The sequence below is a fragment of the Mustela putorius genome, unplaced genomic scaffold (genome assembly GCF_011764305.1).
Source record: "Mustela putorius furo isolate JIRA1106 unplaced genomic scaffold, ASM1176430v1.1 tig00000174_pilon_pilon_pilon, whole genome shotgun sequence".
In the NCBI taxonomy this organism is placed as follows: domain Eukaryota; kingdom Metazoa; phylum Chordata; class Mammalia; order Carnivora; family Mustelidae; genus Mustela; species Mustela putorius.
This window is the reverse complement of record NW_025421304.1, coordinates 16,530,646-16,547,980: the sequence shown is the minus strand read 5'-3', so window position 1 is coordinate 16,547,980 and position 17,335 is coordinate 16,530,646. Positions and strand designations below refer to the sequence as shown.

The 17,335-nt window shown below is 43.1% G+C and overlaps 1 protein-coding gene across 1 annotated transcript in view; it reads right to left on the bottom strand.

Annotated features, from left to right (window-relative positions):
• LPCAT2 (lysophosphatidylcholine acyltransferase 2) overlaps positions 1–17,335 on the bottom strand; it is a 67,548-nt gene that overhangs the window by 27,318 nt on the left and 22,895 nt on the right. The window contains exons 8-11 of the mRNA XM_004744201.3: positions 15,695–15,749; positions 6,720–6,802; positions 4,239–4,364; positions 2,273–2,426 (exon numbers count right to left, since the gene is read on the bottom strand). Of these exons, the coding sequence (XP_004744258.1) occupies positions 2,273–2,426; positions 4,239–4,364; positions 6,720–6,802; positions 15,695–15,749 (418 nt within the window). The remainder of the gene's footprint in view (positions 1–2,272; positions 2,427–4,238; positions 4,365–6,719; positions 6,803–15,694; positions 15,750–17,335) is intronic.

The following is a 17,335-nucleotide window of genomic DNA, read 5'->3' as shown; positions in this document are numbered from 1 at the left end:
AAGATGAAGCTCACAGAGAGACTGGTAATAGTACCAGTAAGAAGTGCTTCTATTTCCCCAACTTGCGCGGTTATAGCCAATAACTTACTTCTCCTTTCTTCTAAACCTTCATTACACTTTCTAGGAGCTCCACTGCAGTGGCACACGACTGTTTCCGGGACAAGGGAAGATGGTCTGTGTGCTGCAAGCAAGCCAAGAACAGGGGACCAGGCACTCCAGAGAGAAGAAGATTGCTCCCCTGCATCAGGTTGAAGGATGGTTCGTCTCAGAGGTCAGAGAATGAGTCATTAGGATCATGAGTACCCAGTGCTCTGGGTAAAGAGAGAAAAAAAAAAGTGTCCTGGTTTCTGTCATCAAGCTATGATTTCTTTGCAAAATCTTTTCCCAGTGGTCCACAGAGAATCGAGACTTCTGGAGCCAGCCAGGATGGAAAAAGCCCGGGCGAGCCCATCTCTCCTTTCGATTACAATTAGAAATTCTAGTCAAAATACAAAAGGCAACCACCTGTGGACAAACTGCCGTAAAAGGAGGATTGGTGAGGAGAGCCAAAACTAAAGAAAAGTCAGTAAGACAGATAACCACGGAGGACTGAAGGCAGCAGGACCTCATTGCTAACCTGTTGAAAGGGAAAGACTCTCGAGTCAATGCTATTCACAACAGAAATATCCTTTAAGGGGGCACCTGGGTGGCTCAGTGGGTTAAGTCTCTGCCTTTGGCTCAGGTCATGATCTCAAGGTCCAGGGATCGAGCCTCGAATTGGGCTCTCAGCTCAGCAGGGAGCCTGCTTCCCCCTCTCTCTCTCTGCCTGCCTCTCTGCCTACTTGCGATCTCTCTGTCAAATAAATAAATAAATAAATAAATAAAAGAAAGAAATATCCTTTAGGAATGCATGCAAAGTCAAGTCACTCTCAGATAAGACAGTAACAAGATCACAATCCTAAGTCTGTACCCCCAGGGAAACGAAGGCCTAGATTTATAAAAAAAAAAAAAAAAAAAACCTACAGAAGAATATTCATAGTTTGTATTCATCATTACCCTAAACTGGAAACAAACTGAAATGCTCCTCCATTGGGGACTGGGGACTCCGAGAATGAGGCGTCCATACAACAGAAGGCCACTCAGCAAGGAAAGGGGACACATTGTTAATATGTGCAACTGCATGGCCCAATTTCAGATGCATTATGCCGAGTGAAAGAAGGCAGACTCAGAAAGGTCTACACTATCTGATTCCATTTACATGGATGGCATCTACAAAAGGCAAAGCTACAGAGGGGAAGTGATTGCTGGGGGTAAAGGGGAGGGCAAGGATCTCACTACAAAGGGGGTGGCTACAGCTGTTTCTTGCAGGTGTTCTGTATCTTGAATGGAGTTACATGCCTCAGTTCATTTACGAACACTCGTAATACTGTCACCAAAAAGGTAAACTTCATTGTCAACTTTATACGTTAAAAAAACACATTAAAAATTGAGAGCTTGAAATCTTGATACAGCTTTCTCATGGAAACTTTCTGACAATTCAGTTATCTAACTGCTCATACTTACATTCTCATAAGCAGAAAATCATACCTCTAATATAATGGCGAATGGTCAAGCTTTACTTGCAACCTTTGTCATAAAATGTTACTTGAAAATAAAATCCATTTGGTCCTCACATGTCTTGGGGGCAGTCCAGAAGCCTTCAGGATAGGCTAATACCACCTCTGTTGTCCATGAATGAATTCTGACATAAAGACTTAGGTTCTTGGGGCACCTTGGTGGTTCAGTGGGTTAAAGCCTCTGCCTTCGGTTCAGGTCATGATTCCGGGGTCCTGGGATCGAGTCCTGCATTGGGCTCTATGCTCAGCAGGGAGCCTGCTTCCCCCTCTCCCTCTACCTCACTCTCTGCCTACTTGTGATCTCTGTCTGTCAAATAAATAAATAAAATCTTTAAAAAAAAGACAGGTTCTTGCTAGTTATAGAAGCCTTTCCAATTCTATATTATAAATGTAGTTTTATGGTCACACTATTTATTTCTGACCTGGTGTTTAAAATAACTAGATACCATCATAATTGTTGCAACACACACACACACACACACACACACATACACACTTATATTACTACCGCTACTACAACTTAAGAGGGAAAACCAGATCATGAAATTAAACTTGGGCTCAGTCTTGCTTCCTCTAACAGTCACCTGCCGAGTTTTTCTAATGACCTACTGATTTATGCTCCCTGGAGACCGGCAGAGTAAAGATGTTTGGGCGCTAGAGATGACATTGTAACGTACCCTGTCAAAGAGTGCAAAGAGCTGTCTCAGGACATCTGAAACAGGCAGCTTCAAATACTCCGCAAATTCTTCAATTCCGATTCGTCCTCCTTTTGAAGAACTTGCGATTACTGCATACTCGTCCAACTGCTTACGAACACCATCCCAGTCTAACCTAGACAAACAAAGACTCATGAACATGTGTGGTCAGCCCTTTACCACCCACATGGACATTTTAAGAATGGTGTTTGAGTCACCGTCTGAAGGAACGATATCTTAAGTGTTACATCTGGAAATGAGAATAAAATGGGTATTTTAGAGTACTTATGGAATGTGTACACAGGCTTCTGATTTTTTTGAAGGATATTAGTGAGACTGTAGTTTTCTCAAAGACCTAAGGAAGAGGAAAGTAACTGAGAACAGGAGCAGTGTGGGGAAATAAGAAATGACTTGTGAAAAGAAAATAAGAAATCGTATTTGAATCTAAATATTACTTAGTACTTATTGGGTTGTTTAAAAAAAAAGATGCCATTCTAGGGGCGCCTGGGTGGCTCAGTGGGTTAAGCCTCTGCCTTTGGCTCAGGTCATGATCCCGGGGTCCTGGGATTGAGCCCTGCATCAGGCTCTCTGCTTAGCGAGGAGCCTGCTTCCCCTTCTCTCTCTCTGCCTGCCTCTCAGCCTACTTGAGATCTCTGTCTGTCAAATAAATAAATAAAATCTTAAAAAAAAAGATAGACAATTCTTGCTTTTAAAAGTTTCTAGGCTGATGATGAATTCACATTGCGCAAAATGTTGGGATAGGGAGATTCATTAGATGACACACATTTCCTCCAAGCGAAGTTCTAGAACACTGAAACACCATAACGCCAGAAAACGTACCATAGCTCACATCACATCCTGTCTTTGTCTTGTCCAATTAAACAGGTGACCTAACACATGCTGCACTCTTCTGTATCTGATTTCAGTAACTACCTAAACTTTTCAAATGAATCAAATTACACGAATATTGTAAATATAATATCAACCATGCTTGTTACTTAGAAGATATGAATCCTATTTGCTCTATCGGTTATCAAAATATTATCTCCCAATATTGACCTTTAATATAATAACCAGTTCTGTAGCTCTCTCCTTGGGAGGATGCCAAAGCCTACTGAATCAATATATTCTGCAAATCCATATATTCTGAAAACAGAATGAACAGTAATAAGGGAATCAGTCGTGATACCTTTCAATAGCAGATGGTTCAAAGGGGTTGTTTATAAAGGTACAAAGAAGGGGTTTTGCCATAAAAAAAAAAATGCACCCTGAAGAGAAAGGAGATTGAGGGTAAGTATTTAAGGGGCCGGAGGGTCAGAATTGCTCCCCCACAAATCAATTGAGACTTCACACGAGGTCTGACCGCCACCTGGCAGGACCATCTAATTAAGTCATCCTTTTTGAAAGGGGGCAGCAGGACAGACTGACTGCTCTGAGACACTTCTGAGAAGGGCAGATCTGTGCTGGTCCACACCGACTATCTCTTGGGCTCCTCCTATGACAAGCACCCATGCTTCTGAGTTAACCACTCTTTTTTATTTTTTTTAAAGATTTTTACTTATTTATTTGACACAGAGAGAGAGATCACAAGTAAGCAGAGAGAGTGAGAAGCAGGCTTCCCGCTGAGCAGAGAGCCCGATGTGGGGCTTGATCCCAGGACCCTGGGATCATTACCTGAGCCAAAGGCAGAGGCTTAACCCACTGAGTCACCCAGGCACCCCCTGAATTAACTGTTCTTGAAAAAAAAAACACAACTAGGTGAACTACATGGGAGATGAAATCACAGTCCTGGTTTCCTTAATAAAAAAAAACCCGTGGGTTCTAGAGCCACAGGGTCTAAAATAAATGCTCTAGAGCTGAGCATGAATGAAACCAGAGAAAAGAAACAAGACGTCAAATCTCTGGGGGGCGCCTTTATGAAAGTGTAGCAATTTAAAAACATACTTACTTCAATTTCTGGCTTATTTTGGTAAATTCCACCAATCCAGCCTCCATAGGCAATGTCAGCTGTCCTGCTGAGATCATTAATCTGCAGTCTTCGTAGGTATGGTCTGTTACTGGAATTCCCAAAGCTCTAAGAAGCATTCAAAAGCAAACAAATTCAATTTTTTTTTTTTTTTTAAAGGCAATGATTTTTTTCATCAGGCCTAAACTGGTCAACAAACAACAGTAAATGGAAAGTAGTTACTACTTTTCAAGGCAGTAGCTTTGGCTTATTATTGCCAAAGAGACATACTTCTCTTCTGCACAGACTTCCTGTGGCCGAGTTAATTCCATTCTGTCTGCAAGCTTTGGTCGGCTGGTCATTTTGTTTTGTGTTTTAACTGGGACCGTGATACTAGCTGACTTCAGCTTGAAACTAGCTTCAATCGCTAGCTTTTTCATCTCTCAAACCTGGAGATCATTACTTGCTACATAACAGTCTTCTGAAAATATGAAAGAGAACTGAGAATAAGCTCATTAGTTCTTCCAAACCTAAATATCGTCCATCCTCAAAGGAGGGCATGATCTCTCTGGCTCAGAGGTCTAATAACTTGATTTGAAAAAAACAGATATTAACAACACTTGAAAAAACACTAAGTCCTAAGAAAAAAGCCTGAGCGGTACCCAAAATAATTTCCTGAAGGTTCCTTTTCACAGAACTTTTATTCACAGATATTCAGTGTGAATCCTAAAGTTCTGTCTTAAACTATTTTTGTTGATTTTGTTGAATCACTGTTAAGAATGTTACATTTTCAACAGATGCAGTAAGAACAATTTTTTTTTTCTATCTACAACTATAGGCTGTTTTTGATTTAAAAATATTTTGGTATATGAATATTTTTATTTGGGAAAATAAACATTTTAAATATTTCAGGAATTTATAATTTATAATCCTAGACAGTAGAGATGCCCTTTAAGAGCTTGGGGTTTGGGTAATAGGGAACGTGGATTTGAGTCCCAGCCCAGACCCTCACTACCTGCTATGATCTTGGGCAAACGGTATCTCCCTCTGAGTCTCACTTTCCTTGCTTGGCTCCAAGAGTTGCTGTGAAGATTTTGTTAGATATCCTGAGTAAATGGCCTGGCACACTATTGGGTAAATATTCATGATGAGTCACATAACACTGCTGATTTGCATCTTTCTATTTTCAAATGCTTCTGTCATATACTTTTCCTCCGTGAGACTCATGATCACCAAAACTAGGAGAAAGGCAAGGCAAAGACTTTAACTCTGACTTTAAATACTAGCAAAAGGAGCCACAGACGGCCTTGTCCATGGTTGTGGAGCTCATCGAGGTCTTTCTTCCTCTTTATTCAAGGCCCTTTTGGCCTCCATGCCTCCAAATTCAGAAAAAGTCTGCCTAATCAACCCGCCACTCTGTTTCATAGACATCTTTTGGGAAGTCCAACTTTCTGGTATGAATTCTCTCAATTCCTAAAATCGATCTTAGTCCCTAACTTTTGGACATAAGCTGGTATGGAAAGAGAAGAAGAAAGGGAAGAAAAGCAACTCAAAACAAATTTTGTAGCCAGTCTAGAAGCTGGGAAAATCAAGTACATGTAGTAAAAAAAAAGGTTTTGAGCATTTGAACACTTAGACTGTTGTGAACATATAGTCATTCTGCTGTGAAATATGAATTTATGTATATACTATCTTGCTTATAAAACCGAATTCCGCTTGGAAGCTAGATTCAGATTTCTCATCTGGATTTTTACTAGGAATACATACTACTGGCCTACCCGTGCCGAGCTCACTAACTGCAATGAGAAGGGGGAGCTGCTGCCTGGTGTCAGGTGCACACTGGGAAGGCTCTTAGGGCTGTCTGGGTGGTAGGTCGGTACAACACTCATTCTTTCATTACAGGATGAAAGGTGATTTATCTAATCAGGATCATGGCCAGCTAAAACTCCTTTCATATTTGCTTGATGTTTACAATTTACAAATTCTAAATTTACAGGCGTCCCTTAATGGGGGTGACTTTCCTCCCTTTTCTGTGCATCTATTGCCTTTCCTTGCAAACTTTCTCCTTTGTGTGGCTATAATCACTAATGCCTTTGAAACACCTGGCCTTGGCAGCTCTCTGGAGCCTGGGGCCCAGAAGGCGAGCCACGAATGTGTGACAGAGACAGGCCAGCTTAGAAGAACCCACCCTGCGGAAGTCACTGGCTGGTCTCTCCTGCTTATTGAAGTCTCCCTGCTCCCCTTCTGGCAAAGACCGGGGCTTGGAGTTTGGGGCTGCATCTGGGGAAAATGTTTGTAGATTGTCTTTCTGACCACATAGCCCAGGCACGTTATTTTACTTACCAGAATGAGGTAGGGAATGAGGCCGTCAGGATGAAATGAAACAAAACAAAACAGAACACCCAAATCCTAAAACTACATGAAATGCCATTGACCAATCATTTAAAAACAATTTACTGATGGCGATTACATAGAGACACTTACTCTGCCATTAAATTCCGGACTCTACCAGCAAAAAGGATAGGATCACTTTTTTCTTCATCGTTTGGTACCTGAACAGGCAGAAACTGAAAGACAAGCATTCCTTTCCATTACAACAGTGAGACCTAGGATGCTACATGCTACATATATTAATTTATAAGCTAGCTATCATTATAGTAACTCCACCCACCCACCCCCACCCCGCCGCCCTTCCGGCCCATAGGTAATATGCTATCGTGGAAAGAACACTGTGCTTGGATTCAGGGGCTCTGCAGCCAAGCTCTGGGTCTTTCTGTGTGTTCACGAGGCTGTCCCTGGTCTTCTTCACTGTCGCCTGGACTCTGACGAGAGGGCGATGATCATCCACTTGCCCAGGTTGTGATGAGGACGAACTGAGCCACGGCCCAGAATTCTGGAAGCTGTAAAGCTGTAGGTAGGAAGACCTTCTTCTCCACACTGCATTTCCTAGCCCTCTGTGTGAAAACGTCAGTACAGGTAGTAGCGTGTCACTTATGGTTTATCTTCCCTACCCACTCCCGTGCAGGCGGCAGTTTATTGTTTGTTCAAGTGTCATGTTTTGTCATTTCTTCAGCTTTCTTTTAACCCTTAGTATGGGCTGTCTAGCTTTGGCCCAACACTGTGTTTTGCTTTATCGTTTTAAATCTTATTTTTTTTTTCTCTCTCTCTACTTGATATTTGGTGGTGCCTCATTGGTGCCATCCTTGTTTTATTTATAGTTTTTGAGCATTAATGAGATTGTGGTGCTATATTTAAGTTCCGACATCGTTTTTGAGCACCTACCATTAAGCCAGGCAAGATTAACAGGACTGTATTCCTGCTCCCAAAAAAGACCCATACTTTAAAAGACAGACCAACACAGCATGTGCTAAGGATCATTACCCTCAAGGACAGGGCTCAGAAGTTTCATTACGTGAGCTTAGTGTTATACAGGTCACATGGCCAGGGCTCAGCCCAAGTTCGGTCAGATTCTAAAACCCTTGTTTTCCCCACTAACCCGATCCTTCCTGGAATATGAGAGCGAGGGATAAGAAATGATTAATTTGGCTGGGGGGCAGGGAAAAACAGCCAAAGAGGCTTTACAGAAGAGCTAGTACTTGACCTTGCCAGTAGCTACTGTTCATTGAATTCTAACCACGAACCAGGCACTGTGCTAGGCACTTTACATGCCTTATTTCATTTCATCAGTCCTCCCAATTTTTGTCCTTAGGATTGGGGTTCACAAAGATCAAATGATTTGCTCAAGTTTTCATGGCCCACTTACATTCAACAAATATTGCTTTGGCACCTACTGTATACCAGATGCTGCACTAAGCCCCAAAGGCAGGACAAGGAAGCCCCTACCATCAAGGAGCCCTCCGGGAGGTGGGGTAAGAAGTCATGACAAATGAGTCAAGTCCACCAGTAAAAGCTATCATCCATTAGGCACCTACTGTGTGTTGGTTTATTTATAAGATTAATTCTCCACAATTCCTGGAGGCCAGCTTTACCACTTTCATCACTTGGGTGGAGAAGGGCTTGAAGAGGCTACTCCATGTAGCCAAGGCCACACCCCAGTGGCAGGACTGTGATTTGAAAGAAAAAGAAAGATCTGTATAAATAACACCACTTCTGGACTCATGTGGACCTGTTTTCAGATCTCGTTAGTCACGTTAAGACGCCTCTGGGCAAGGGCGATTTGGAGATGAAGTTTGAATAAGGGAGTGTGGTGATCAAGGCCAAGCTTTTGAGCGGAAATCTCCGTGGTAGGGAATGGCTGAGCCAAAGAGGAAAAGGCTAAGAGCAGGGAGTAGCCCGGGAAGTTACCGCAACCACTCGGTGAGAGAAGAGAGGGCGTGCGGACGCAGAGGACAGCAAGAAGGCAAGTGGCATTTTAGGATGACATGGATCTGAATCACGGGACAGCTTGCTGTGTGACATGTACCGCGATGAACATTCTCTCCCACGGGATTGGAGGGATGCTGCAGAAAAAGCACTCAGCCTGGCTGTGGCCTTGGCTCTGCCATAAGATCCTGGAAAAGTCATTCAGCCCTGACAGGGCTGAATCAGGTCTGAATCACTGAGGTCACTCAGTGCCCTCTCTTGCCGGATCCAAAAGTTTGGCTCCATGATTTCAAAGTCCCTCTCCAACTGGAATTCTGCATCTAGCTTTTCACTCAGGATCTACTCTTCAAGATGGAAAAATAAACTAAGCCACCAGAGGTCCCCACAATACCTCTCTATCCAGGGCAACAACAGATCTTTGCAAATCAGTATTTCTCAAAATGCCCTCCATCCTGTTCTAGATTTTCATCTCTTGTATTTGCTTCATATGAAATACTGTTCTATATTTTCCTCTCTTGTATTTGCTTCATATGAAATCCAAGGAAGAAAATGGCACGTTAAAATCAACATTCATAAAGTCTCTAACAACATAAAATGATAGTTTTAAGCCACCATATAATTCTTCATTTAAAAAAAAAGCTACATGATTGTTTGTAACACGCTTCATTTGTAGGTTATAAAAGCATACCCAGAAAACCCTGAAAAATAAATTGCTGCTACAACTGTTAACCAATACAATGAGCTGTGGGTTTAATTCCTTTTAGTGCAGGTAATATTTTCCATAAAATGGTTTTTAATAACTCTCATATTGTACGGCATTTTGTTCTCGAAGAAAATTCCACGGAGAGTACAAAATAATTAAAAACCTGGATTTGACCCTCACGGGCCTTGGAGGCTCCCCATGCCTCCTGAGAAGCAATACAATGGAAATTCTCATAAAAAGTCACTTCTCAGAGCAGGTCTTGCCTTCTTTTTCACATTTCTATTTCATATGTGGTCATTTAAGGCTCACAGCAAAACCACATCTTTTATTTGGGAAGGAAGATCGGCCGAAGGCAGAGGAACATGATTGCCATTGTCTACTACTGTCCCCTAACACATAGCTTGATACCCTAGTCACTTCAGGACCCCCAATTTTCCTTCCCACCTTCCTCTTCTCTCATTATCCCGAGTGTCCACACAGATGGTTCATCTGACCTGTTGCTCTCACAGCCCCTTCACCTGGCCACATGGGTTCTCAGCTTTGCCTGGGACACAGAGACAATAACAATGACGATGGCGGCCATCTCCTCTGACGAGTTCTTGTTCACTTCTCTAACCCGGTCCCACACAGTTGTGAGAACCTGCTGGTCACTCTCAGGACCAGGCCTGTCCCTCTTCCTCCACTCCCTCCTGGTAACAGCTGCTTCCTGTCTTCACTGGATTTCCTTGTCAACTTTCTGTCACCTAGGATCTCTCCCTTCTGCCACATTCCTGGCGCCGCCGCAAGCGGGTGATCACCTCTCCTGCTCCTTCCTTCCCACACCGTGAGAGACCACTGAGGGGTGCTAAAACGAAGGGCCGTGGTCTCATGGGTTGAGTCTACCACAAATTCATGTCATGTTCCACAGGGTCTTCACGGCTGCTTAAAAATTACATTATTTTCCCAAGACGACCATACTGCCTCCAGATTCAAAAGTGGTTGTTTGTTTTGCGGAAGGTCTTCCTTTATCTTCTCACTCATGCCCGTGTGCCCCCAGATGGGATCTTAATCCTGAGTCTGTTTCCTTTATGTCTCCGTGACACGTAAGGATCACGTGACTTGACCTGACCCTCGCGGCTGCTTGTGGTGTGCCTTTGGGACTTGCTGCCATCATAGTTTAATGTTTCGGACACAGTCCATGCTTCTAGGGGCCCGATTCTCCTTTCCCCTTAATGGCACTTCACGCTCAACTTTAGAAAGAAAATTGTGAAAGAGTTCAGGACAAGCTATCTCATAACGTACCACTTTGGTGCACTGATTATTTTGAGGTAAAGGCACTTGAACAATGGCAAATGCGGAGACAGGTTTTCTCTGAACTTCCCTTACCTGCCTCAAGTCAGCTCCTCCAAAAGGAACTCGGTTGTCATAAATTCCTTCCTAGGGGACTTTCATCAAACAGGGAGGATGGACTCTTATCCCAGGAGATGGGGCTGGAAGGCGACATCACACCAAGACAAGCTTTACCACGCACTATCATAGCTCCCAAGCTATTCTTCCCATGGTCCATCTGTCCTTCCTGATGGTCACAGACTCTCCCCTGAGCGGTCAACATCTCCTTCCCCTTCCTCACCACTTTCTGGGGCATTCACTTTTTATCCCCTTGGATGCCTTTGTGTACATATTAAAAATGGATAAATCTGTATACGAATCTGCCTGAGGTGAGATCGTTTTATAGATCCAGCTATGGCGCCTAGGTGGGTAGAGGAAAGGCTCGCCTTCCCCACAAAGGCCCACGTGAATGTCTCATTCTTTTCCATCTCTCCTGAGACTGGCCCCCAGTGCCTCTGCCCTCTTCACTCGAGGGTGCGCTGGTCCTCTGCCTGCCGGCTCTGCACCATCGTGTCCCATATAAGGAGGCGGCTAACGGATGTGTTGCCCATAGGAACACCCCCTTCTGCCCTTCTGGTCCCATAGTGCTCCACCATCTCTCGGGCCATAGGCTACGCACAAGAAAAAGTCAGAATTCTTCAGCCTGTTTTGAAGGCGCTCAGATATCCAGAGCCAAACCTTCACATGAACACTTGAGACCAGAAAAGCTGCTTTATTCATTGTTTCCTGACCACACTGAGCACATTCCTTTCTACTAAATAAAGGCTTGTAAAAAAAGGAGAAGGACTGATGAATGATGTTACTACCAACAGCCTTTCCTTTCTCCAAGTAACAGAAAAGGATTTCATGAGTCGGTCTCCACAGATGTGCCTTTCTGGATCTTCCCATGATTCTTCTGTGAAGGCTTCAAAAGAGCAAATGCGAACGAAGGAAGGTATTTGGGAACTAAGATTTGCTGCTTTCTTCCCAAGAGGACAAAACAATTGAGATGGTGAGGGAAACAGAAGTGCATGCTTATTGAACACCTACCCCATGCTCCCACTTACGTCGCCTTATTAAATGCTAGCCACCCTAGAAAAGACGTGTCACATCCGATTTTCTCCGTGAGAACACAGGCTCATTTACTCAAGCACATACAGATCGGTAGCAGCAGAATTGGAACAAAACCCTAGCTAGTACGCTTTTTTTTTTACAACACTCCATTTCTCGGGGTGCCTGTGTGGTTCAGTGGGTTAAGCATCCAACTCTTGATTTCGGCTCAGGTCATGATCTCAGGGTAGTGGGACCGAGTCCCAGGATGGGTTCCGTGCTCAGTGCGGAGTCTGCTTGAGATCCTCTCTCTCCCTCTCCCTCTACCCCTCCCCCCCCACCCCAATCATGCAGTCTCTCAAAGAAAATAAAAATATAGATATAACACTCCATTTCTCTGGTACTACTTAGAAATTTCAGAATTCTACCAAGTTCCAGAAGAAATTAGTTTTGTTAGAACAAGTACATAAATGGGCATATATGGGTTGTGTGTGTGTGTGTGTGTGTGTGTGTGTGTTCATGTAATAAAGGTTTTCTAAAACGTCCATTCATTTTAAATTCAAAACTCTAAGACAAATCATTTTCATGTGGTGGCTCTGAGTACAATGGAGACACAGCCTAAGAAGGAGGAAACAGACTGATGGTCGCCGTGAACGCCCTGTTCCCATTCATTAAACCAGTTGCTGCTCACATAATGCCTGATAGTCCAGTTTTGTGTGGATCCTCTCTCATGAGATACAACTAGCAGGCTGTTGATTTCTGTCACATTTTGGGATGTTTCCTGGTAGCTATCTCCTTTCTTCCTTATGCCCCTAAGCCACCTGCTTATAAAGGTGTCCTTGGGAAGGAGCTGGCCAATAAAAGAAACCACTAAAAGACACTTTAAACACACCCACTAGTCCACTATGACCCAGAGGATAACTTTCAGTAGAACCTTCTGTGGATACACGTGACCCCATTGTTCAAGGATGCCGGAAGATCTATTACAGAGGGCACGCAGTTTGGAAGTGATTATACTTTTAACATTCAAGAGTCAAGAAAATGATGGTCTTTTTGAAAATAACTCTCTGTCGAGGAAGCAGAGAGGGAGTGGGGAGAGGAGATGAGAAAACACCCCTCAATATTACACTCTGTAGATTTTAATGATCCAGTGATTCTGGGGACTACAGAGTTGGAAATGGTCATCAGTGAGGGACGACTTGTAAAAAATCAAAGAATAAGGCCTTCTGCATCCTGAGACTCACCAGGACAGAGTCGAAAAGGACACCAAATGATCCACTCAAAGGTCATTTAAAAAAACCACGAAACTAAGACCATATTCTTGAACGACACATCTTCAACCAGGCTTACCTAATATTCACGAAGTTCTAAAAAATATGCAAAAAAAAAAAAAAAAAAAAAAAAAAAAAAAAAAACTAGGATTTCCACCAAGTTTTGTTTTCTTTTTAAAGTGGGCTCCATGACCAGTGTGGAGCCCCAGTGTGGGGCTTGAGCTCATGATCTGGAGTATAAGACCTGAGCTGAGATCAAGAGTCAGATACTTAACCAATTGAGTCACCCAGGGGCCCCGATTTCCAATAGTTTTAAAGTACATGGAGGTGGTGGTGGGCAGGGGAGGGGGATTCTGAGTAACCAAGTCACCTGACATTGGTGCAACTAAATGCACTGAGCCTTCCATGTAATCTCCATGTGTGGCAGCTCAGGCCAGGCCTCCTCGGACATAGTACAAAAAGCCTGGAGGCCATGCCTAGATCTCCAGAGTTCTGAGCTGGGTGTGGATACACCCAGCCCCTGACAGGCTGTGGGATGCATTTTTCAGTTGAACCCAACCTGGGAGGAATGAAAATATTCTAAAGTCATAAAGTAGCAAGGAGTGCCCAGAGTGAAAGGTTGCACCGTAAATCTAAAATAAATATAATTAAACTAAGAAGATGGAACTGAAAGGCCACCCATTCCCATCCTCTTGCCATGTGCCACAATTCTAATACATTGAATCTCACCGATTCTTCTATTCTACACAGGCTGGTAGCCATTTTGTTTGTGATGTTATCAAGGGATATATTCTTTGCCAGGAAATATTACACAGACTGGTCTAAGAACTGGGTGGAAAAAGCAGATATTGTAATAAGAAAGAAAGGAAGGAAGGCCTAAGGAAGGAAGAAAGAGAAAAGAAGAAAGAAAGTAGGAAGGAAAGGTAGGAAGGTAGGCAGGCCGGCTATGACACAGAAAGGAAATGTGATAATAATGTTCAGGGCAAAAAGAGAAGAGCACTTTGCCTACCTCTGTTGTAACAATTTGACCACTGACACATGTAGATAAAAGAAGTACAGTTCTGGGGCACCTGGGTGGCTCAGTGGGTTAAGCCTCTGCCTTCAGCTCAGGTCGTGATCTCGGGATCCTGGGATCAAGCCCCGCATCGGGCCCTCTGCTTGGCAGGGAACCTGCTTCCCCCGATCTCTGCCTACCTCTCTGCCTACTTGTGATCTCTCTGTCAGATGGATAAATAAAATCTTAAAAAAAAAAAAAAAAAGAGAAGAAGTACGTATGCGTATTTCCATATCTGTTGCTAGATCTTGTTTTAGCTGGGGAGGGGTATGTGGTTAGGAGGAGCATATATACTATATATACAGTATCTTTCAAATTTGCACAGAAGACAGCGTGGCTTTTTCAAGTATGAGTTTTCTTTTCTTCTTTTCTTTTCTTTTTTTTTTTTAGAGAAAGAACACAGGGCTAGTTGATCTGAACAGCTGTTAAAGAAGGAAAAGCCTGCTTGGAGTACTTAGAAATAATACAATATTACTTCGTGATAGGGTCCCCCAGAATGTTTCCTCTGGAATACCTGTTTCAGGAGGTATCCAGAGAAAAAGTCAAACCACCTCAAAGATAATGACAGCTCTTGAGAAAAGAAATCTGATTCATTGTGTTTATCCTGGTACTTCTTAAACTAATTATTAGGGTACAGATTAGTGTTTTTCTCTAGAAACATCTATGCACATTTCAAGAACGAATGTTTTTTGGTTACCCTGATAAATACTAAGTTGGTTTTAAATGTGGGGAAGTGTGGCATATAATTAAGAAACATCTTTTCCTGGCAGGCAGGCAACCTGCAAGTCTCAAGAAAAATTTCAACCATGGCGAGACTCATTTTGAGATATAATTTGCCCTCCTGTGCCATTTGGTATTACTGACAGCCTCTACATGGCTAAATGCCTAAGCTATAAAACAAAGTAAGAAGAGTATTCTCGTGACTTCCAAGTCCTGAATGTGGACCCCCACTCAGGATTCTGAATTACATAGCAAACTTCACGTTCTCATTACACAATCTATGGATGCAACTGGAAAATGAAATTAAGAGTCTGCCCCACCCTCTGACCTCTCTCTTCAAAGGCGACCTGAGAGCATGACCAAAACCAACTCAATTCTGCGTTGAGATGTCCGGTCTGCGTCATTCCTAGAATCTGAGAATGGTTCTGGAATCAACCTTCAGAGTCTTAAAAATCTGGTCAGAATTTTCAGGAAGATCGAATTACTCCCCCACCCACTGCCTGCCGCTGCAACTCCACCTAAAAGACTGCCTTGTTCATGATGATATGAGCGGCCTCCCAGATAGAATTTCCCTAGGCCTTCTGCGTGTACAAGGATTCACAAAGTGAGGGCTTCTGCTTTGACAGAACATACTCTTCCAGGAGCTAGAGCTAGGACTCCATCAACTGAAAGAGCTCGTCTGTGAGGAAGTGAAGCCTACCAATCCCCAGGGTAGAGGTCAGCATTGAAAAGAATAAGAGAGAGAACAATTATGCAAATCTAGTCAGCCAAGGGCGGCTAAGGGCGGAAGGTCCCAGAAGTTAGCAGTACTTCCTGGTATTCAGGGCTGGATCTGAGAGCCAGGTGGACAATGTGTAAAAGACCAGAGCTCATTTTAGGGGGTGGGTTTAACTTACAACCTCTCTGTACAGCTGGGGTCCCTAGACTAGACGTTCGAAAGAAAAGGGAAGGCCAAATGTCTGGTTCCGAGGCTGCGTGTTGACAGACTTACCTCAACTTCCACCTTTGTGAAGGGCTGGCAGAAAGTAAGCATACAAAGCTGAATGCTGAAGAGAGAAAAAGAGCAGGCCATCTTTATGTGGTAAGACAAGTATTAACTAATATTACTACTCAACTTTCCTTTCTTTGTACACGAGCACCGTCATGTCACACTTCATATATATTCCGCATTTATGTGTGTCACCGGGCCGCTTGAGCAAGTGTTTGTGATGTTCAAAAGTCAAATCACCAAATGCAATAGCAAATATGTCCTTGTGAGTCAGAGCTGCGGCTCAGCACACTAACCCCCAAATTTGAGGTCTCCTTGACAACTCGGGCTCATAGGCCCAGACCCTTGAGGAACTACCGAGGCCACATTTTAAGTTATGTGCATGTGTTAGGAGTAGAACATTACATTTCTAAACTCTTTTCTGATATGAAAAAGAAAAAGAAAAAAGACATCAGAGGGCCTTTCCCTAACAGCAGAAACTTTATCATAATTTCCCAATTAATAGTCAGTGTTTTAGTTATGGAGAAATTTTCTTTCACTGAAAAGCTAGACAAAAGACAAAGGCTTTAAAGTGATTATAACCAACCCTCTCAAGGAACATTTCTGGGACAGTCGTTTCTATGTGTGGTTTCCTAATACATCTTTAGACTATTGGGATGCGACATCAATGGGATTTTTATTTCACCTCATTTAGACAGATGAGGTGGCTGAATGGCTTCATCTACATGTTTAAGAAAACAGCCAACCTGTTTTTGCTCTTAAGAAACTAAAATTGGGGCACCTGGGTGGCTCAGTTGGTGAAGCATCTTACCTTTTTTTTTAATTTAAAATTTTTTTTATAAACATATAATGTATTATTAGCCCAAGGGGTACAGGTCTGTGAATCACCAGGTTTACACACTTCACAGCACTCACCTTAGCACATACCCTCCCCAATGTCCATAACCCCACCACCCTATCCCCACCCCCTTACCGCTGGCAATGCTCAGTATGTTTTGTGAGATTAAGAGTCTCTTATGGTTTGTCTCTCTCCTGATCCCATCTTGTTTCATTGATTCTTCTCCTACCCCCTTAACCCCCCATGTTGCATCTCCACTTCCTCATATCAGGGAGATCATATGATAGTTGTCTTTCTCCGATTGACTTATTTCGCTAAGCATGATACCCTCTAGTTCCATCCACATTGTTGCAAATGGCAAGATTTCATTTCTTTTGATGGCTGCATAGTATTCCGTTGTGTATAGATACCACATCTTCTTTATCCATTCATCTGTTGATGGACATCTAGGTTCTTTCCATGGTTTGGCTATTGTGGACATTGCTGCTATAAATATTCGGGTGCATGTGCCCCTTCAGATCATTACATTTGTATCTTTAGGGAAAATATCCAGTAGTGCAATTGCTGGGTCATAGGTTAGTTCTATTTTCAACATTTTGAGGAAGCTCCATGCTGTTTTCCAGAGTGGCTGCACCAGCTTGCATTCCCACCAACAGTGTAGGAGGGTTCCCCTTTCTCTGCATCCTCGCCAGCATCTGTCATTTCCTGACTTGTTAATTTTAGCCATTCTGACTGGTGTGAGGTGGTATCTCATTGTGGTTTTGATTTGTATTTCCCTGAAGGCATCTAACTCTTGATTTTGGCTC